Below are 24,252 nucleotides of genomic sequence, written 5' to 3'. Positions count from 1 at the left end.
TTGTTTGACACTAAATGGATAAAACCAGAGGAGTCCAAATATCTGACAAAAATTCAAAAACAAGAGGAGCGAACATCCTTAAACGATGAAAGGACTTTCAAGTGATTGTCTTTAATTTGTAATGAACTTTAAGGTGATTTTTATTTTCTTTTACCATAACAACAATCATGACAAAATTGTATATTTTTATAAATTGTACTAGCTTTTCCGGTTTTTTGACAGCTTTTGAGTCTGTCTTGGATTGGACCAAGTATATGCATACACAGGAAAAAACTCAAAATGATAGTTTATTAAAGACGACAACAACAAAAAAAAAGAAAAACTAGTCCACGAAACACTATATAGTAATCTATAGACGGAGCAACACGAAACCCATGAAAAAGGGGTTGGTCGCAAGTGCCCCGGAAGAGCAAGAAGATCGTGATCCACTAGTGGCAAATGCACAGTTAGATATTCAGTTTGTTACCAATATATTAGACAACCAGAGTCTTATCCACAATGGGTACAAGCTCATAGTTAAATCCAAACTAGATGATAGAATATAGTGGACACTACATGTAATTGTACAGCTACTTTGAAAACTCGCAAAAAAAAAAAAAAACACACTGAGCTACCAAATAGGCACGATCATGACAACCACAAAGTTAAGCCAAAAGAAGTACTCCAAACTAAGAACAACAATGACATCAACAGATTGGTTCGTTTTGCAGCATTGCTTCGGCTTGTACCATTGTAGCATGTAGAAGATGTTTGTTTGAATGCGCTAGAAGAAATCGCAGAAACTAACACAAACATCAAGTTGACACTTTAGAGATAACTTTACCGACTATGTCACAGAATTCTGGGTTGAGGGTAACCGCCACTTCATGAACCAGTACAAAATAGTAAGCCCAAGAACAAACAACCACTTGGAAATACGGCATCATAAACTAAAGAATCATGTTTAGCACCACACTCAACCAACTTCAACTTGGTAAAACTACTGAAGAAACAGCAAGTAGCTATAGAGTTTACATTGAAAGTGACAACAGGCCAGCTGACCTAAACCAGAGACTCCAGGATAGCAATATGACACCAGTTAGGTAGGCAGATACAGCATCATATCTTCTACATATTAGTTAGTGCATGACTTTTGTGACAGTCATAGTGAATTCTATCTTATTCTGTGACTCGGTCAATATTGTCGGATTTAATAGTGAACATTCAAAATTGATGTTTACACAAGTCATTTTTTATGAAATATATGTTTCAATAGTGCTAAAGTCATGATAGTTAGTATTTCACTGTAATTGAAGGAGTCTATTAATTATCATTAAATATTTTGATCATATATTTTATATTATTCATAAGAATGACACTGGTATATATTTAATAAGAATAGAGGATTATTCCTTTAATAAAATTATGAAAATCCTTATTTTCCATTGTTTTGCTGCATTAATTTTGTATTAATTCCTAATGCAATAGAAATCCTCAACACATACAATAGCCTACATTTTCACTACTACATATAAAAAAAATAGTATTGAGTACACATAAACGTTAATTTTAAACTGGTTGTAAATTGACTTATCAATTTATGTTTTCATAACTCTTAATCTGTTATAAATTATTTAACCTATGGCATCATTTTAACACAATTTTATACCTAAATTTAAAATGTTGGCATAGGTTGAACGACCTAGTGGCCCCACATCACCTTTGTTTCAATATCTAAAAATTCAGTCGGACAAGGTTAAGTCCCTTGTGATTGCTTTCTTTCTCTCGAAGTCCAGATATACTATTGAATAATTGTAAAAATGATACCATACTTTGCTATTGTGTAATTTTCGTTTATTGTGATTTATTCTCTGGCTTCATTCATATAATTACACCATTTTAAAACTATAGGTTAAGTATTTGGTAAACAGTAATTTGATGAACGATGAGTCTGAAACTGTCGTCAGATAAAGAATGTTGACATGAAACCTGATAACAAAATTCATGAAGCTATTACTTGTAGTAAATTGCAATGAAAATTTCATACATGGCCATTATCCCATATAATATTCCGTAAAAATGAAGTTGATTATCCATGAATCTGAAACCGCGCCGCACGGTAAAGCATGTAAAACATTTCTGGAACACAAGGAATCTTTGATTTGTAGTTTCTGACATAACGCAAAATAATTTCATAGGACGGACGGACGGACATCAGGACAGACAGTATATCCCTTCCATCGGGGCGGAGGTGTAAATACTCCAAGTAAAAAGACGCAAATAAGACACTAACTGTTTCAAACAAATAATGTGCTTAAAAACTCACCAAACATACTGGGTTTATAATTTGGCACGCCAGAAGAGCGTTTCGTCATTTAAAAACTCATCAGTGGTGTTAAAATAAAAAAAACTTGAAGGCCAAATCAAATATGAAGTTTTATAGCAATATAAACCGAAAAAGGCCGAAAAGTTGTGCCAAATATGGCATTTTATGCCTGAGTAGAACTGGATTTTCTTTCATCTGACACGCTGTCACCCAACCACAAACATTTGAACACCAGATATGAATAGGACACAAAAAGAACATATCAATGATATTTCAGTTCATCTCAAAAGTCTAAATAATAAATAAAAAAACGAAACAAACAAAAAAGGTCGTATTCTTACTACTCATTGTTTCATAACACTACATATTTTCATTAATCAATTAACCTATGCCAAAATACTTCTACCTTTTAAATCAATATTTTAAAATGATGCAATATATTAGAATAGAGAATAGAAACGGTGAATGTGTCAAAGAGTAAACAACTGACAATTCAACAGAAAACAGCCCAAGGCCACCAATGGGTCTTCAACGCAGCGAGAAAATCCCGCACCCAGAGTCGGGCTTCGGTTGGCCCCAAGCAATACTGTATAGTAGTTCAGCGAAACAGATAGTATATATTAAACTGTCAGGTAATGACCTATTTTGATTTACATCGATAGAAGCAACATTTGATAGGGTGTCAAGGAATCATAAACACTTTCAAAAAAGATGCCCCTTTATGGCTTTGTTACTCCTTTTTTTTTTCTTCGTGACAATCATCCTACACTGTGCAGGATTTTAATTGAGTGTCAGTATTTTACGAGTTAAATAGAATTGAGAATGGAAGTGGGGAATGTTTAAAAGAGATAACAACCCGACCAAAGAGCAGAAAACAGCCCAAGGCCACCAATGGGTCTTCAACCCAGCGAGTAAATCTCGCACCCGGCGGCGGATTTTAGCTGCTTCCTAAACAAAAATGTGTATGAATGTATCAATGAAAATGGACGTCACACTAAACTCCGAAACATATAAATGAACTAAAATTTAAAAAACATACAAGACTAACAAAGGCCAGATGCTCCTGACTTTGGACAGGTGCAAAAATGTGGCGGAGTTGAACATGTTTTGTGAGATCTCAACCCTCCCCCTATACCTTTAGCCAATGTGGAATAAACAAACACACAGCAAAACGCACAGTAAAACTCAGTTTAAAAGAGGTCCGAGTCCAATGTCACAATAGGTAACAGAAGAAACTAAACAAAATGACAATGATACATAAAATAACTACTAGCAGTTACTGACATCCCAGCTTCAGACCTCAATTAAACTGATTGAAAGATCATATGAAAATCAAGCACAATCTCTTCCGTTAGGAAACATGATGTTCGATTTCCGCAACGTTACATTATTTCATAAATTGCAACTTTAATAAAAAAAAAATTTTTAAATATTATTCTATAGACAAGCCTTACTTACCTTAAAAAATATCATTATTCAAATACACTAAATATATAGAACTCAAACTTTATTTCGATGTCCATTGAGCAGAATATTTGAGTTTGAAATGTTGCATTTATATATCCAAGTGGAAAAATGTTGACAATGTCATCACGTTTGAAAGTTTGTACTTTGTAAAAAATAAGATATTCAAATTTTTAAAACTCAGACAATTTGCATCGTGGCTTGTTATCTATATCTTACAGAAAAAAATTATGTTAAGTAGTAATGGCACACTAGATTTAATGTTTACTTTGAATGTGGACTGTGAGTTTGAAATCTATGTATTTATAAAAAAAAAAAAAATATCTACTTACCTGAAGTCAGTGAAATCTTAAAATGATATTTTTCACCTATTACATGCTTGTTGTATTGTGAATACCAGCACCGATGCCAGTAGACTGTATATATAGTACCAGAAAAAGGGGCAGGAATACATGCATTAATGAACTTATCAGTAAAAGATAAAAATTTAAGTGACTTGTTATTCTGACTGTCTGCCAATGAATGAAAAAATTATATGCACCAAACTATTAATAATAAATATCATCACTAAAGAATAAACTGTTACATAAACCTAGATGTTATAAGATAAATAATTTTGATTTAACATGTTAAGGAACGTTTAAATTTCCCTATTCGAAGTCGGATGATTTTGAGCGGGTATATGATCAAAAGATATCACTAAGTCAATTTATTAAATACGTCCTGGCAAATGAAAATAATCTCAGCGCATTTAGTTAAGGAATATTTAATGATCGTAAGCGACTTAAACACTTTTGTGATCGTAAAAGAAAGTAAATGTTAAGTTAGGAACACAAACTTGTTAAGGGAACGCGGTTATTATTTATCAGCCAAAGGGGATCAGAACATACTTGCAAAAGTAATATGTTTGTTGAAAACCCATCTAACATACATACCACATACATGTAATCAACCCGGTAGGACATAATTAAAAACCATGACACATGGCCAATCTGATCTCAATGCGATTTTGATTCATAATAATACAAAACAAAACAATTAGGTAATAAATTTTGATGCAAACCATATCAATTAAATCGGCTATAGGCTGATAAGTTGATAACAGCTACAAATAACAGTCATTTGATTCATTTGTAGACGAAACGCGTGACTGGTGTACCAAATTGTTAGCCTCGTATCATAGCTTGGTGAGTTGTGTTTTGCTTTGACAAACAGCTATTTAATTCAAATGGCTGCAGCATTTAGAGAAATGAGGTTAGTAAAGTTTTTATATATTTTTGTGCTATGAAATAATTCTGAGCAATGATCAGGTCTGATCTCATAAGAACCAACTGTGTAACAATCTCGTTAATATGGACAGAGATAACTTTAAAAACGGAATTGCAAACCAGACAGTAAAATAGTATTCTAATGCAATTCGTGTGTAACGATAATTTTCATAGGAAGTTGACAAATATTTTGAAGTATTTGATTTTAAGTTCTACCAGGTCGTAAATAAGGAAAGTCACCATTTTGAATTCCCTTTTTTTTTTTTTTTTGGTATGAAAATTCTCACAAAATAAACAAAAAACACATTTAGTGACTCAAAATCTTCTTCTTTCGTCTTAACCATTTGGAAGCATATGGAAAAATAGGTTAGTGTTTATGTTTGACTTCATACCTATATTAAACACAAATAACTCCAAGGTAAATTTAAAAAAAAGGGCGACGTCCATAAAACCTGATAAAATCAAACGCTTGACTATATCAAACGACTGACATATTCCTGACTTGGTATAGACATTGTCTGAAGAAATCGGGGGAGGGGGGTCAAACCTGATTTTATAGCTAGCTTAAGCTCTCACTTGTATGACAACTGTGTATAGTTTAGCTATATTAACAAAATTTCAAAAGAGTATACCAAAACGTACTGGCTTACAACGTCCAAAACAATTGAAATTCCACCAATGACGTGACGTGAAGCTGTTTTCATTTTAGGGTACGAACTATGAGATTGGTACGAGATTACTCATAGTCCTTAATTTTGGGGTACGAGATTACCCATAGTCCTTTAGATTCTGAAACGGTGAATTTGTTAACGTGAGAACTATTGGGATTCGTCAGTCAAACTGTGTGAACATATATCACAGACGTGAGAACTATTGGGATTCGTCAGTCAAACTGTGTGAACATATATCACAGACATGAGAACTATTGGGATTCATCAGTCAAACTGTGTGAACATATATCACAGACGTGAGAACTATTGGGATTCGTCAGTCAAACTGTGTGAACATATATCACAGACATGAGAACTATTGGTCAGTCAAACTGTGTGAACATATATCACAGACATGAGAACTATTGGTCAGTCAAACTGTGTGAACATATATCACAGACGTGAGAACTATTTGTCAGTCAAACTGTGTGACCATATATCACAGACATGAGAACTATTGGGACTCATCAGTCAAACTGTGTGAACATATATCACAGACATGAGAACTATTGGGATTCATCAGTCAAACTGTGTGAACATATATTTCAGACGTGAGAACTATTGGGATTCATCAGTCAAACTGTGTGAACATATATCTCAGACGTGAGAACTATTGGTCAGTCAAACTGTGTGAACATATATCACAAACGTAAGAACTATTGGGATTCGTCAGTCAAACTGTGTGAACATATATCTCAGACGTGAGAACTATTGGTCAGTCAAACTGTGTGAACATATATCACAAACGTGAGAACTATTTGGATTCATCAGTCAAACTGTGTGAACATATATCTCAGACGTGAGAACTATTGGTCAGTCAAACTGTGTGAACATATATAACAAACATGAAAACTATTGGGATTCGTCAGTCAAACTGTGTGAACGTATATCTCAGACGTTAGAACTATTGGTCACTCAAACTGTGTGAACATATATCACAAACGTGAGAACTATTAGGATTCATCAGTCAAACTGTGTGAACATATATCTCAGACGTGAGAACTATTGGTCAGTCAAACTGTGTGAACATATATCACAAACGTGAGAACCATATGGATTCGTCAGTCAAACTGTGTGAACATTTATCTCAGACGTGAGAACTATTGGTCAGTCAAACTGTGTGAACATAGATCACAAACGTGAGAACTATTGGGATTCATCAGTCAAACTGTGTGAACATATATCTCAGACGTGAGAACTATTGGTCAGTCAAACTGTGTGAACATATATTACAAACGTGAGAACTATTGGGATTCGTCAGTCAAACTGTGTGAACATATATCTAAGACGTGAGAACTATTGGTCAGTCAAACTGTGTGAACATATATCACAAACGTGAGAACTATTGGGATTCGTCAGTCAAACTGTGTGAACATATATCTCAGACGTGAGAACTATTGGTCAGTCAAACTGTGTGAACATATATCACAAACGTGAGAACTATTGGGATTCGTCAGTCAAACTGTGTGAACATATATCTAAGACGTGAGAACTATTGGTCAGTCAAACTGTGTGAACATATATCACAAACGTGAGAACTATTGGGATTCGTCAGTCAAACTGTGTGAACATATATCTCAGACGTGAGAACTATTGGTCATTCAAACTGTGTGAACATATATCACAAACGTGAGAACTATTGGGATTCGTCAGTCAAACTGTGTGAACATATATCACAGACGTGAGAACTATTGGGATTCGTCAGTCAAACTGTGTGAACATATATCACAGACGTGAGAACTATTGGGATTCGTCAGTCAAACTGGGTGAACATATATCACAGACGTGAGAACTATTGGGATTCGTCGGTCAAACTGTGTGATCATATATCACAGACGTGAGAACTATAAGGATTCGTCAGTCAAACTGTGTGAACATATATCACAAACGTGAGAACTATTGGGATTCATCAGTCAAACTGTGTGAACATATATCTCAGACGTGAGAACTATTGGTCAGTCAAACTGTGTGAACATATATCACAGACGTGAGAACTATTGGGATTCGTCAGTCAAACTGTGTGAACATATATCACAGATGTGAGAACTATTGGGATTCATCAGTCAAACTGTGTGAACATATATCACAGACGTGAGAACTATTGGGATTCATCAGTCAAACTGTGTGAACATATATCACAGATGTGAGAACTATTGGGATTCATCAGTCAAACTGTGTGAACATATATCACAAACGTGAGAACTATTGGGATTCATCAGTCAAACTGTGTGAACATATATCACAGACGTGAGAACTATTGGGATTCATCAGTCAAACTCTGTGAACATATATCACAGACACGAGAACTATTGGGATTCATCAGTCAAACTGTGTGAACATATATCACAAACGTGAGAACTATTGGGATTCGTCAGTCAAACTGTGTGAACATATATCACAGACGTGAAAACTATTGGGATTCGTCAGTCAAACTGTGTGAACATATATCACAAACGTGAGAACTATTGGGATTCGTCAGTCAAACTGTGTGAACATATATCACAAACGTGAGAACTATTGGGATTCGTCAGTCAAACTGTGTGAACATATATCACAAACGTGAGAACTATTGGGATTCGTCAGTCAAACTGTGTGAACATATATCTTAAACGTGAGAACTATCCGGATTCATCATTCAAACTGTGTGAACATATATCACAGACATGAGAACTATTGGGATTCATCAGTCAAACTGTGTGAACATATATCACAAACGTGAGAACTATTGGGATTCATCAGTCAAACTGTGTGAACATATATCACAGACGTGAGAACTATTGGGATTCATCTGTCAAACTGTGTGAACATATATCACAAACGTGAGAACTATTGGGATTCATATGTCAAACTGTGTGAACATATATCACAGACATGAGAACTATTGGGATTCATCAGTCAAACTGTGTGAACATATATCACAGACATGAGAACTATTGGGATTCATCAGTCAAACTTTGTGAACATATATCACAGACGTGAGAACTATTGGGATTCATCTGTCAAATTGTGTGAACATATATCACAAACGTGAGAACTATTGGGATTCATCTGTCAAACTGTGTGAACATATATCACAAACGTGAGAACTATTTTGATTCATCAGTCAAACGGTGTGAACATATATCACAAACGTGAGAACTATTGGGATTCATCAGTCAAACTGTGTGAACATATATCACAAACGTGAGAACTATTGGGATTCATCAGTCAAACTGTGTGAACATATATCACAAACGTGAGAACTATTGGGATTCATATGTCAAACTGTGTGAACATATATCACAGACATGAGAACTATTGGGATTCATCAGTCAAACTGTGTGAACATATATCACAGACATGAGAACTATTGGGATTCATCAGTCAAACTTTGTGAACATATATCACAGACGTGAGAACTATTGGGATTCATCTGTCAAATTGTGTGAACATATATCACAAACGTGAGAACTATTGTGATTCATCAGTCAAACTGTGTGAACATATATCACAAACGTGAGAACTATTGGGATTCATCAGTCAAACTGTGTGAACATGTATCACAAACGTGAGAACTATTGGAATTCATCAGTCAAACTGTGTGAACATATATCACAGACGTGAGAACTATTGGGATTCATCTATCAAACTGTGTGAACATATATCACAAACGTGAGAACTATTGGGATTCATATGTCAAACTGTGTGAACATATATCACAAACGTGAGAACTATTGGGATTCATCAGTCAAACTGTGTGAACATATATCACAGACATGAGAACTATTGGGATTCATCAGTCAAACTTTGTGAACATATATCACAGACGTGAGAACTATTGGGATTCATCTGTCAAATTGTGTGAACATATATCACAAACGTGAGAACTATTGGGATTCATCTGTCAAACTGTGTGAACATATATCACAAACGTGAGAACTATTGTGATTCATCAGTCAAACTGTGTGAACATATATCACAAACGTGAGAACTATTGGGATTCGTCAGTCAAACTGTGTGAACATATATCACAGACATGCAAACACAACTGACTTAAAATATTCTTTTTCCTGTTTCATAGTGAGTATACTCTAAATTTAATTTTGTTGACCATTTATGAATATTGATTCAACCTGCAATTTATCGCTGACAGGCGAAAACCAGAATGCTGTGACGTACACGATAGTTTGAGCGTTACAGCATGACACCAGGAGATTATACGTATATTACTTCGGTTTATCTCTACACTTGTATTTGTCTAGTAAAATGGTCTAAGCTTTAGTATACTATATTGATGAGGACGAATGATGGAAAAAATCATTTCAAGGACATTTTAGCAGAAATGTTCACATGTATTGTAAATTCTACAATACAATGCACTATCCAATCTATATTGCTGTACCACAAGTAGTTCCTGTAAAAAAAAATAGTACTAGTAGTCTAATACTTCTAAGGTCTTAACAGCATAATTGAATGATAAAGGTGCTTGGTGGGCAGTTCTTTTCGGTTGTCAGTTGAACTTTTGTAATCTGAAATGAAAAAATTAAAGCTATATGTACATGTACATTTGTAGTTCAACAGTCTTCCAAATAGGATGAATTTGCTTCCATGCAAACACCATTTTCAAACATTAATCAATTAATATGCAACTGTCTCTAAAAATAAAACACATTAAACAAGTTTCTCAAAAAAGATTCTTACAAAAAACAGATACAACATTGTAGTTAAAAAGACCAAACTTTACACCATGTCAAAGCAAATACATCAAAGGGAACAATAGCATGCAAGGTTTTATATTTTTTAAAACAAAGTTCTCGTTTTTTGAAAGATACAGCCTTTTCTCTTATCATGCTTATCAATTAAATATTTTTCTAGATTTACCTATTTTGCTTTATCAACAGGATGAATACTAGAGCATCATTTAACCTTAATTTTTCAATTGGCTACCTAATAATATGCTTATATATGTTTACTTACATCTGATTTTTAAATAAGGTCATCCTTTTCTTTCTTCATTGTTTTATATCTGATCTTTGCCTCAATGTGATCAATAAAATGGATTAATTCTAGGTCTGTTCATTCCCTCTTCAGTGTCACAGTCCTATAAATACATGCATATTCAAATAATTATTATAGGTTTAAATAATATTTCATAACTTGACAAATAGAGTGTAACTAAAATTTCAGTGTTTATATGTGTAAAGGATGTTGCACTATGGGCCATTGGAATCTTATTTCTAGCAAATTTAAAATACTTAAAACTATGATTTTATTTACGGGTGCGAAGAATTTCACCTGTATAGTATGTACATAAAATCTCAATAATGTTTCACCAAGGATTTGTATAGCGCAAATACAAATCTTTGGTTTCACTAACAAAATCAAGATTCATATATTTAAACGTGTTGATAGTCATGATAGATTGACTGTTTCTTCTGATGATACAGTGAACTACAATTGAACATCCAAGGCATTTTGATTGAAATTTTCAGATTAAACCAGGTTTTATAGCTAACTAAACCTCTCACGTGTATGACAGTCGCATAGAATTTCAATTATATTGACAGCGATGTGTGAGCAAGGGAAAGGGAAGCTGGCAGTTTTTGTGCCACTTTATGGGTGAGCAAAAAATAATTACTCTTTTGCCGCCTGCGTGAAAATAAAAAAATAAAAAAGTTATCTAGTCGTTTTTTATTGGGAAATAAATATTCTGCTCCCATTAAATTTTCCAGCCCACACAACCTTCCCCCTTGAATTAAGTTCGTTCCAATTTTCAGAGTCGGAATTATGTGGGACAGGGGGCCCGCACCACTTTTGGAAATACATATAGGTTCATGCATAGATTTTTAACATGTCCCACTCCTAATGTATCCTGGTTTGTGCCCGAGTCTCCTTTTTACAAAATCTGCATCTGCTTACCTTCCACTGCTGTAATTATTAAGCTGGCTTTTGATTCCTTCATTATTCTAATGAGATGATCTGTATCTGTTGCATCGGCAATATATAAACATGCTTGGTCGATGAGATCTATTGTTTTAAATTTTGTTTGTCTTTGGCGGGTCTGAAGGCATCTGTATCAAATTACAACGAAGGATAACTCTGTTCGTTGATAATATCCGATCGCAGTCGGACAACGACTCCGGAAATTTGATAAAATATTCACTCATATCTTCCTTATGGATACCATAAAGATCATATTAAAAAAGTAATTGCTTAATATATACACATTTGAATTGAAAGTAAATCTATAATCTAGTCTATTATGAGTTTACAATACAAAAAGGGGGAACTTTTGAGAAAGATATGTTCTCGACAACTATAGTTATATTAAAAGTAACTCATACTTGGTACTGATTTGTAAATAAGTATCTGTTCCATAATTTTCATTTCAAGACAACCGAGATAGTGTCACAGAATACGTTGAAACTCGTAGAAACATCGGGTGAAAGCAGAACTGAAGTGGTATAATGTGTTTAGGTGTTTAAGAAAGTGTTTTAGAAGTGTTTAGATGCCATTTAATGTTTAGCTAACTTATAGCATTTGCAGATTATAAACCTGCAACACGTTTAAATTCTACACATGTTTGGGTTTCATTGTGTTTACGTAAATATCAGTTTAGATCCTAAATGTTTCCTAAACATGTTGTAGATGCGTTTCAATCCTGAACGCTATTTTTACAGTGTATACATTGCCGAACAAAAATAATATACGTTTTTAAATTTTTTTTTTTATCCATTTCTTAAACATACACCTCCCCCAGGCAGATTTAGCACAACTTATTTTATTTTTTTTTCAATGTTTTTTCAATGCTTATAAACTTCAGTCTTTCAACTACTTCGACTTAAGCACTATTGAGTTCCTTTGGATTGACAAAACGCGCGTCTGCGGTATTAAATTATAATCCTGGTATCTTTGGAGTGTATAATTTTTCTTCTTCTCGTATTTTACCTTGTAAAACGTATTTCTTACTTAAAAAAGGCTATCAGTTTTGCATCAACTTATGAATCAGAATATGTTTTAAGCGTTTAGTGCAACAGTTTTTATTATTTCCTTTTTGAATAGTTTCATATTCTAACTTTGTTTAGTCAAAAAGATAAATAAGCGAGGACTTTTGTATTCTGGAAATGTTACATTTATTTAGTGTACATTATGTTTAAAGTTAAATTCTATTTATGAATATCTTCTTTCAGAAATGCTGAACGATATATTCATAGAGGTTAAGAATAATACTTCGTACGAAATAGGTAACACTAAAATAAAAACAATAAAATGCAAAAAAAAAAAAACAAAAACAAACAAAAAAAAAAACAACTCGATAATATATTTTTGATATACATGAACTAAGTTCAACTAAAAAGAAACATAACTTGAATTCGATTTGACACGAATTTTAATACGATTGCATTATTGTCGATGATATGTTTAATAGAATATGTTATCAATAGTTGAACGTCAGCTCTCATAGTCGAATAATATCGTGCAGAAACTTCAGAACATGATTGATATTGAAGAAACGTGTAGGTTCGATTCTCTTGAATGACATTCGTTTTTGGTATATAAGTAGTTTAAAGTGTAAAGTCAATTGCAATCGACAGTAGATTATTACATCAGGTGTACAGAAAAGCCGAAGAGATGCCGAACGATATACGATTATTCTCCGTGTAACCTGCTTATGTTGACATTGACCGAACGTCCAAATTCCTGTTAACGTCTCAGTTCAATCGGGATTCCTCGCGTAAGTGATAATAATCTACAATTAGAACTAACTTTCGCGGTTTTCGATTGTTAGATGCGGGAATAATCGTCTGATCTGCAAATTAACCGTTTTTGTTCTATTCCCGATTGTGACAATTTGTCTGAATGTGGATTTGCATTGCGGGTGATGCATGCATCGCAGTAGAGACCAACCTTATCGACGCCGCACAGGTCTCGCTCCTTTTGAAGTTCATGCAATTCCTTTAGGTTTTGTGTTTTTACCTTGTGATTTGAACATCGGGAAGCTACTGCTTCCTCTTATGTACAATAAGCCAAAACCAGAGACACAGATTAAACCATAGAACATTCTTTAATATAATATTTACATGATTTGATATGGATGTAACGACGTCACTGATTCATGGGATAAACTAGCATTCATAATCGAACAATGTGTTTTGACCAACAGCACACCCGTAGCCAGGGGGGTTCGAGGGATTCGTACGAACCCCCCCCCCCCCCCCCCCCCCCCTCTCACCCCTGAAAACAAATAAGCACTGTTAAAGTCGACGTTCTGTTTGAATTGTAACTGTTAAAGTTTAGTATGATTGTATCGAACCCCCCTTGGAAATTCCTGGCTACGGGCCTGAACACTACGATGTTAATCCACTATGTACAACATTTACATATGCAGCTATACATATATAAGTATCATGTCGACCACAAGGTTTGACTGGGATGTAGAAATATGGACATAATGGCAGTACAAACCCTTGCTGAATTGGACTGTTTGTTTGACTGTGCTTTTGTATAAAAGCACAACCGATTCTGTATGTTACTTGAATTTTTACAAGTCATTTGTTTTGCCATTTTCCCGACACATCCCCTTTTCAAGTAAAAGTTCGAAATCCCCTTCTTTAATCATGTTGACCTTCCTAGTGCTGATTTGTTAGTTCTGAATACTTAGCATGGATAATACAATGGGAGTAAAGCAAACAACAATCAACCAAAATTACATCATTTCTGCTTCATTTTTTATAGCTCTGTTTCACCTTTTAACCAAGACGTTTATCCTGAAGAAATTATCAAAATACACATACACGTACCTAGATTTATTAAGGATGTCACTTAATTCATGTTATATAGTTACGAGAAAAGATCAGGACATAATGACTTCACATATTCAAATTAATCGATTTTGATTGATCATATCTTATCTGGTATCCGCTTTTTTAAAAATGCTCAGACTTCCTCGTCTGATAAACAAATATTGTTCCCTAAAGACAAATTAATCTATCAACATTTTTTTCATTAAAATTTAAATAACTTAAATATTATTATCATGCAAAAGAACTTGATTATTTGGGGTTATTTGGAGATTTAAATCTTGCCATGTTTACCTGTGAAATTTAGATATTATCTCCCTTTGCGAAATAGTTTTTTTTTTATAATATCCCAAATAACAAAATTTTTTTCTAATATTTTCTCTTGATTATAAACATTATTGCTAATTAATAATATACGTCTTCTCCCAGATAGATATTGATATGTTTTTTGCCGTAGATAGATGTTTTAATTGCAAGCTGAATATGGTAGTATTCAAATAGAACGTACCGCTTGTATAGTACTATTGTAAAATATAGGCTATAAATACAAGTCAATTACATGCATAGTTGTACTCGCTTCGGCAGTACATATACTAAAATTGGAACGATACAGAGAAGATTAGCATGGCCCCTGCGCAAGGATGACACGCAAATTCGTGAAGCGTTCCATATTTTTTCTACATTTTATTTCTCAATTATTAAATGTTGAAGGTCTTGTGCCCCCCCCCTCCCCCCCCCCCCCCCCCCCCCCCATTATATGAACTTGCACCAGGGATTTTTCTTCACACACTTTTTGCAATCGCATTAATTAGGTATTGTATTGTTACCAGTCACCAGTGATCTGCAATAATAGATTCATGCATTAATTTCTGAATTTACAGACTAAGATTTCGCAAATATATTTCCCGTGGAGGAATACTTTAATGATAAAGTGGTAGCGGGGCATGGTGTTCTGTGTACACATTTTCCTGTTTGATATATTTTAATTTCTTTGTTCAATTTTGCCTTGAATACTTAATTATAAGATATCATGAAAGATTATTGTGTAAGTTGTGGGTCTAATAAAATACAACATAGAATTAGGTTTAATCCTCCATTTTGCTTTAAAATTTGTTGTTCAATAAGTAATTTGAAAATGACGAATAACAAAATATGTGTAGTAATCGTAATTAACAAAGCATAATTATAAACTAGTTATACAAAAAAGGGAAAGGTTGAGATCTTAAAAAAAAAACAAGTTTACCTCCACCCAACATTTCCATGTGTATGTCCAAAATTCAGCAACCTCGTTAGTAGTTGTTGTATGTCACATTTTAATGTTTTTCGATGTTTTGAGAATTTGGTTGAAATGATAGATCTTAATAGACATTTCTCTGTGCTGAGTGTTCTTGCGTTTGTTTGTACTGTATTCCAGTCACGTAGTATTGTCATTTTAGCGGTATTTTAACATTGCCATAAAACCAGGTTCAACCCACCATTTTTTCATAAAATGTCCTGTACCAATTAAGTTTGGAATATGGCAGTTGTTATCAGACAGTCCGTTTCTATGTATGTTGGCGTTTGCTTTTGTTGTAGTTCAGTGTTACTGTTGTTCCGTTGTTTTCCTCTTATAATTGATGCGTTTCCCTCGGTTTTAGTTTGTTACCAGGATTTGTTTTTGCTTAATCGAATTATGACTATTGAACAGCGGTATACTACTGTTGCTTTTATTGATGCAGAATTTTCTTTCGAAACACTATGTTTTTTTTCTATAACACGACATATATGTGCTCTGTTTCGAAATTTTTCATACCTTTAACATTTACACTATTTTCTTTCAAAAACTATTAAAACTACCAAGGACTCTGAAAAATTAAAAACAAAGTCCTTTTAAACTATATGTAATAAAACTATGAAATGAAAAATAGGGGTTGGCGGGGAAAATGCGTAATTGCACTTCATGGATAAAACAAGAGGTTTCCTAATATCTAATAAACAGTCAAAAACATGAGTAGCGAACATTCTTAAGAGGGTAGACCTGGGAAAAGGTAGATAACTCTTTTTATCAGCAATACGTTAGTTAGTTTCATCAATGATTTCTTTGCACTAATGTGAAACAGAACTGAAATAGTCTCTGTAACTTAAAGGCTTTTGGCCTACTTCCTTAAGCAGTGACATGATCATTCAGCTTACAAGAAAATATGTTTTATTCTTTACCCGTAAAGATGGAAGGCTGTAGATTAATCAACGCTTTACTTGTTTCTTTTTACATACATATATTTTTGTCATTATAGTAGGCTCATTTTCAAATCTTTTTTATGGTATGATTAAACCTCTAGACAAAAATTATACTTATCTAGCTTGTTATTTTGGTTTTTTCCTATGGCGTAATTCGATAGATGATACACAAATACATGCAATGTACACTTATCATACAATCAAACATATTTCATATACTTTCATTAGTCCTCTAGTCGGTCCTAAATTGCACACATATGCTGTGTACTATGTATGTTAAACATTTTACCTTAAAGGTAATATTACTGATACATGTACCACCAACTCAAATGACAATTTAGTGAAATGAGTGCTCAATGTTTGTATGATTGAGTAAAGTAAAGACTCAATGAAATACAAAAATACTATGATTTAATACAATACAATACAAAACTATGTTAACAAAATCACAAAAATAGTTAAAATTATTGTATAAAATGATCTAAATATTAAAACAGATTCAGAAGCGTTCGTATGTGAAGATTTCTTAGTGGTTCCTTTAGGTGAGACTGTTGTTGGCGTTTCAGGTAAGTCTATAAATAGTTTATCTATTATATGTATAAGTCCATTTGAAGATAAAATATTGGCATGTACTACTCTTGAATGAGTATTATTCCACTTTAGAAACATTTCTGAAACAAGAAAATAAAATGTTTTCAATATGTCAGATATAATGAAATACTATTTCACTGTCTGTTATTTTGGTATTTTTATGGCACGAAAACAAAGCAAAATATACATGTCAATTATTGTTGTGTCTGACATACATATTCATTATATGTGTCTGTAATTTTTTTCAATAGTTTTCAATTTGTAGTACCTTTCCTTTATGACAGCTTGATGAAGGAGTGCATATGTTTGTGATGTGATGTTTTAGATATTCTATTTTAAATGCAATATGTTGTATTATTTGTACTAGTAACTATTCAGATATTATTGACATGAAAGAAAAATTACATTTCAATGCTCTAGAACTTCGAACTTTATTCGATCCTTTGAACCTTTTTTATTCGGAGGCACTGGAGTGTCTTTTGTACACGAAACATGCGCATCGAGCACACAATTATAAGCCTGGTATCTTTGATGAATTAAAATTAAAGATAATTGTTCGGATATTTAGTTTTGGCTCCTTTATGATTTTATGTACTTAATTATCTGTTTTTATCAGTACATTTATTTATTACGCAAACCTACAGAAAAAATAGATGTTGAATTCTGTTTGAATAATCTCAGTTCAAAATATCAATGATGATTTTGATAGATTTATAATACGTCGTGATTTTCGATTTTAAGCGGGAAATAATGTTTTCTAATAATACTCTCTCCTTTATATTTCAACTAAACCGTTTAAACAATTCATACGACAATCACAGGAGCTTTTGTGAAATGATAGAAAGGTAAAATAAGTTTCTACGAAACCAAAATTGACCATATATGGGTTTGGCTATTCTTTTCAAATGCCTTTATGGTCACACAGCTCCTCGCGCGATCAGGTATTTATATACCTTTAGCTTTCGCAGATTTGGGATTGAGTTCTTGGTGAGAGTAAATTCAGAAGAAAACAATTCGAACTTTTTCAATTTCCAAAGAGTTATTTAATTTTGTATTTGTATCCTCTGCGGGCTTTGAAACAGGAATTAACCCATACATACCATTTTCAACATATTCGGCAGTAACATTATTTTTCATTTTCCCTTTCTGAGATATATCTTTTACTGTTAACACATGTCCATCTATTATATGTCGTGCATAAAACTAAAAAATATAAATAAAATAAAATGCGGTATGATTGATAAGAAGAAAACTATTCAAAACAGACCAAAGAATTTAAACAATTACCGGTCACCGAAAGACCTTTAAAGTCACAGGAAACAAAGTTTTGAATAGTTTGTTTTTCATCAACATTAACAATGTGTATTGTAATTGCAAGATTTTCACCGCAGTAGCAGTCATAAATTAATGTTTTTATATGGACTTAAAAGACCATATAGAAAGTCAATTTTGGATAACTTAATCCTAAGTTATAATTTGAAACTTGTTTCTACAAAAGACTAAATAATCATGTACCTCTTCCTTCTCATGTTCTGTAATACTATCTAGAAAATCCACTGCTGTTTTAGAAAGACTGTCAACAACAAAGGCTGCAGGCAGGAATAGTGTAAAATTTCTATCAGGTTGTCGAAGTCTGTCACCACTATCAGATGGCCAAAACCTCAACATGTAGTTTAAGGCATGTCTGAAACAACAATAAAAAGAAAATGTACACCCCCTGACATCTGCAATGTTATTGAATAACACTTTATTAGAAACACGTTCCATTTATTTATCTGTTGTTAATGTTGATTCAAGCACAACCACTGCATGCATTCCGTAGTCATATTTAATTTTTGTAAATAATTCTAGTTATTCTAATTAGTTTTTGGGGAATCGTTTTACAATTGGTTTAATTTTCGTGTATTAAAAAACTGAAACATAAAAAAATAAACATAGAAAATTATGAAAATATGCACAGATATTTTGGTTTTTTAATACGTGTTTCTTTTGCGTAGTTAAAAGACTGAGAAAATTCAAAATTCAAAGTATATTAAATTAAAAATATACGTACAGATAACTGTTGTCACTTTGTATCTCCTGCATCAAAGTTTTATTATTGAAATTCAGCAGTCCCTGAATCATATACACTATACCATTGCTACATGCAATACCGTCTGATATGCTGTTAAAGTAGTATCGAAGGTTACTATATCCTACATCAATCGAATAACCTAGAAAATAAACAGAAAAACAATGAAAATGGTCTACCTAGATTAATTTTTGAAATTCAGTTGGAAGTCAATGAAAAATTAAAGTATTCTAAAATTATGAAAAATCGTACAGCATGTTTAAATGGTGCACATGAGCAATAGTCATTATAAATGATACATTCGACGATACTTTATTTTGGGGAATTATTTTTTATAATGTATTGCCTTCTTTTTTACCTTCATCAGGAATGCTCAAACCGAAAAAAAGAACGACAAGGATGTATAAGTACTTGAACTGGTAAAGAGCATTATGATAAAAGGGACATAAAAGGAATAACCAAATCCATCTATGTCAACTTTTCCTGAGGGGTTTGAAATCTAAGTCACGTCAAGTGACTATCAATTTTTACATTCCCTTTAACCAATTACATTGATAGATAACCATGTCTGTCGGTGGTATCATCAATTTTCTTTAATAAGTTATATGGTCTGATATTGGTTAAATTATCAGAAATTCAAAGTATATTATTAGAACAGTATATACATTTTGATGATAATCTATGAATAAAATATCTCAATTGGTATTTGAAATAATAGTATTGCAACGACTGTGTCCTGGAAGCATTAATTTTCATCAGATAACAACATATATATGGTAAGAAACATGTCTTAGTCAGCCTATTTCCTTTATATGTTATAAATTTCATAGTAACATTATTTTCAAAGTTTGTTTTACATTAGTGCTTAAAATAACTGATTAAACTGACTATTACAATAGACTTATTGATACAAAAAGTAGGCAACTTATTCACGCTCATTTTTTTTGTACATTACTACTTTACTACTCACCTATTGTTTGATTCATCATTGAAAATGTAATGTTGTTTTCTGTCACGTTAACAGTATTTCTAGATTTTTGTTTACTAAGATATTTCTGATCAATTTTCAATCCTGGCAGAACATGACCCAGGTATAACTGAAAAGAATAATGTGTAAAAAGGTTGTCATATTTATTGCGGGGAAATGGAATGATTGTAAATATAACGGAATTTGATGAGACTGTCGTACAAGTGAGAGGTTTAGCGCTATAAAACCAGGTTCAATCCACCATTTTCTACATTTGAAAATGCCTGTACCAAGTCAGGAATATGACAGTTGTTGTCCATTCGTTTGATGTGTTTTGTCATTTGATTTTGCCATGTGATTAGGGACTTTCCGATTGAATTTTCCTCGGAGTTCAGTATTTTTGTGATTTTACTTTTTGATGTGAAACTCAAGACACTATTTACGAGTTAAACTGGAACATAGCCAAGAATGTATATTCATTGAACAGCGCTTTATCTCCATCTAAAGAACATCTTACGATCCGCATTTCTGTCGTTGACGTCACTGTTTATTTAAGACAAAACAAATATACAATATTATAAAACATAGCATGTACAATTTGAAATTTTAAGATATATATCTATTGGGTCATTGTTATTGCATTTATAGTCAGTGGAAATGTCTGAACAAATAATTTACAAGAACATGTGGCGACTTGTAGATGATGTAATAACAACCTGTGTTAAAATTGATGGGCTTTTAGTTATATTTGCAAGTGACGAATACTCTACATGTACAATAATATGTAGCGACTTGTGAATACAATATCAATTACCTGTGTTAAAATTGATGGATTTGTAGTTATATTTGCCAGTGATGAAGGAGATGGAACAAACACAGTCATATCTTCGTCAGGTGCATCTGATAAATCTTGAAAGTCTTCATTTTCAAACAGCATATCAAAGAATGGTCTAAACAGAACAATAAATAAAAAAAATGATATTTCACCCATCTGTTCCTTGTTATTATATTAATACAACAATAACCATTTATCTTTAATTGCATGTTATTTAACAGATAATTTTTTCATTTGCCGTAGATATAATTTTGAATTTGTTTTTTTTTTAAATGGAACTTTTACAATTAATAGTTTCTTGTATAGTCGTGATATCAGCATGGTAATGAAACATCATATCAAAGAATGGACTACACACTAAAATGAAATTAAACATTAATCTGTACCTTGTTATTATATCAATTAATTATTATATCAATTAATACAATGACATCCATTTTTCTTAAATTACTTGTCATTCAAATGATCATTTTATTTCTGCTGTAGACATTGCTTTTGGTTTAAATGGAACTTTTATACAACAGATAAGTCCTTTTTTATTCGTCATATCAGCATAAATAATGACTTTCATAGAAATTTTTCGGTGACTATTGATTAATTTTTCCATTATGTATGTAAAAAGTAAAATCACAAAAATACTGAACTCCGAGGAAAATTAAAAAAAGGAAAGTCCCTAATCAAATGGCAAAATCAAAAGATCAAACATATCCTTTTTATTTGTCATAAGATTTGCACAATATTGTTCTGCTACTCCCTTTTCAAATCGATTTCTGATTTTCACATACTCTTCGAGTTTCTATTAATGAGAATGTTAACAACTTACATCAGTCTCTCATCTTTTGACATAGTTTCTGCTACCGTGAAATAAGGATAATACAGTAATCTGTCCACCATGTGAATTACACCATTAGTAGCTATAACGTTGCTTGTAGTAATCTTTGAATGCACATTGTTACTTACTAAACCCACTGAAACATAACAAATAATTGTATGTTTAACTGAATATGAGCAAAGCAAATTAAAATTTCAATTAATTCAAGGCAAAACAGGGATTGAAGTTAAAATTTTGGCATGGTAGCCCACAGCTTTAATTTTGTAGCCCACAGCTTTATTTTGTAGCCCACAGCTTTAATTTTGTAGCCCACATATATAATCCTATACAAGAAAATCAGAAATTTAAGTAACACACACCAAATTTTAGGGGCCATTGGCAAGTGGGCCCCTGCTAATTTCAAACCCTGCAAAACTAGTTTACCGATCTTCAAATGTTATCAATCGATTCAGAAGACACATCAAGGTAAAATAACAAATACCAACAAAATCGATTAATTCCAAATTGGAGGACAACAGATGCGTCGACAGGGTAAGCGTTTGATGATATGGTTGCATCACCCGCAATCCAAATCCACACTCTCCGTTTAAATGTTACAATAGGGAATTAAACACAATCGGTAAAATTACAAATAAGACTACTAGATTGGTATCTATAGATTTGAGACTATGAAAATTAGGTCGCTAGAGTGTTGAAACATTGCCATATTGTATCAGTCAACCATGTCGTGATAGTGACCATCAAATATATAAAATGTGAATATCAGTCGTTCTTCTTTTTCCTGTTGCGGCACTTTTCGCGTAAGGATCACACCTCTCGCAATTAGTAGAGTCTGTAATATTGCACAGATGCTTCCACAACGGTAGATGACTTATCCTGGTACCTTGTATGTTTGAAATATTTGTGCCCGTAAATCAACAGTTAATGAACTATGAATCATATGACGATTATTCAATTTTTAATATCTAGATTCGATCTTTTCAGTAAGAACTGAAAACAAACGTCATGTTATTACTGTGCATTTAACATCATTCATAATTTTAAGGGATTATCTAGCACATATGCTGTCCATCTAAAATAGCTCTGTATACCCTTCCATAAGTTGAACAATTGAATCAACTCTAGACTTTTTAAACAAATAAGAAATCCTTGACCATTTGCTTCCTGATTCTTTTAATAAGTGTTATGTTTTACTTCAGGAATGTATATTAGAGTAGTTTGGGAAATATATGTGGAGCAGGATCTGCTTACCCTTCCGGAGCACCTGAGATCCCCCCAGTTTGTGGTGGGGTTCGTGTTCTCAGTCTTTAGTTTTCTATGTTGTGTTTTGTGTACTATTGTTTGTCTGTTTGTCTTTTTCTTTTTAGCCATGGCGTTGTCAGTTTATTTTCGCATTATGAGTTTGAATTTCCCCCTGGTATCTTTCGCCTCTCTTTTACCAATTATAAACATCTTTCTTGTTTATTTTTATCATAAACATAATCGAATTATATCCTGTTTGACACTTGTTTATTTATTCAAAAAATGACCACCATCATACATTTCAATATTAGGAAGTACACCACTAATTCATGGCCCCATTGCTTTCTATGTTAAATTCCTCAATTTCAAGCAGACACAGCTCTTTTGTTTCAAGTTCAAATAAAGTGACAATCATTGCATGTCAAAGCAACACTTTATGGTGTCTTGTACTGGAAAAATCAACATACCTTTAATGGCATATAAGAAAGAACTGGTTCCCGGAACTTCGGATGTACCAAAACAGGTACTTCAGATCTGACATACAGGCAAAAAGTACCCTCTTTATAAAATTTGGTGCAGTTTTTTTAATATTCAAAATTATAAGTCAAAAAGTGTTCTTCAATGATCACCAGTCATTCAGCTTTCATTTGATACCAACAATACCAAAATATTCTACATATTTTGAAAGTTACACTCATGCGTAGGAACTATTTTGTGTTAAATATGTACTACTTTCTGGTATGTGCTTTCTGGCCGGGCCGAATTAGTGGTGTTACACCTATAACAGAACCAAACTTGCTATACTGACTTCTGCATCACTTTATTTCATTCTATGATCTATTTCAAGCAATAAAAAACACATAAAGCTTAAGTCCAAATACTATTTTACTAATTTTAAGCTCAAATTGGACTGGTAGTAACATATAGGTTATTCAAAGAAAACTGCATATGGATATTATAAATGGCCAAT

General features: G+C 32.9%; 1 protein-coding gene, 1 long non-coding RNA gene and 1 other non-coding gene across 4 annotated transcripts in view; 1 reads left to right on the top strand and 2 right to left on the bottom strand.

Annotated features, from left to right (window-relative positions):
- Positions 1–10,030: 10,030 nt before the first annotated feature.
- LOC127722437 (uncharacterized) lies at positions 10,031–11,815 on the bottom strand. The gene is made up of 3 exons (XR_007991729.1): positions 11,646–11,815; positions 10,704–10,827; positions 10,031–10,255 (listed from the first exon to the last, which is right to left on the bottom strand). It is a non-coding gene; the product is annotated as an uncharacterized LOC127722437 (long non-coding RNA).
- A 3,281-nt stretch (positions 11,816–15,096) lies between these two features.
- On the top strand, positions 15,097–15,203 carry LOC127722480 (U6 spliceosomal RNA). The gene has a single exon (XR_007991760.1). It is a non-coding gene; the product is annotated as a U6 spliceosomal RNA (small nuclear RNA).
- A 1,935-nt stretch (positions 15,204–17,138) lies between these two features.
- LOC127721726 (periostin-like) overlaps positions 17,139–24,252 on the bottom strand; it is a 42,904-nt gene continuing 35,790 nt past the window's right edge. For both annotated transcript variants that reach the window (XM_052228525.1, XM_052228524.1), the window contains exons 15-21: positions 22,032–22,176; positions 21,188–21,323; positions 20,377–20,503; positions 19,389–19,548; positions 18,851–19,019; positions 18,436–18,538; positions 17,139–17,415 (exon numbers count right to left, since the gene is read on the bottom strand). In XM_052228525.1, the coding sequence (XP_052084485.1) occupies positions 17,177–17,415; positions 18,436–18,538; positions 18,851–19,019; positions 19,389–19,548; positions 20,377–20,503; positions 21,188–21,323; positions 22,032–22,176 (1,079 nt within the window). In that variant the 3' untranslated portion in view covers positions 17,139–17,176. The remainder of the gene's footprint in view (positions 17,416–18,435; positions 18,539–18,850; positions 19,020–19,388; positions 19,549–20,376; positions 20,504–21,187; positions 21,324–22,031; positions 22,177–24,252) is intronic.

Source organism: Mytilus californianus, unplaced genomic scaffold, assembly GCF_021869535.1.
Source record: "Mytilus californianus isolate M0D057914Y unplaced genomic scaffold, xbMytCali1.0.p SCAF_12, whole genome shotgun sequence".
Taxonomy (NCBI): Eukaryota; Metazoa; Mollusca; class Bivalvia; order Mytilida; family Mytilidae; genus Mytilus; species Mytilus californianus.
This window is presented reverse-complemented; position numbering and strand designations above follow the sequence as displayed.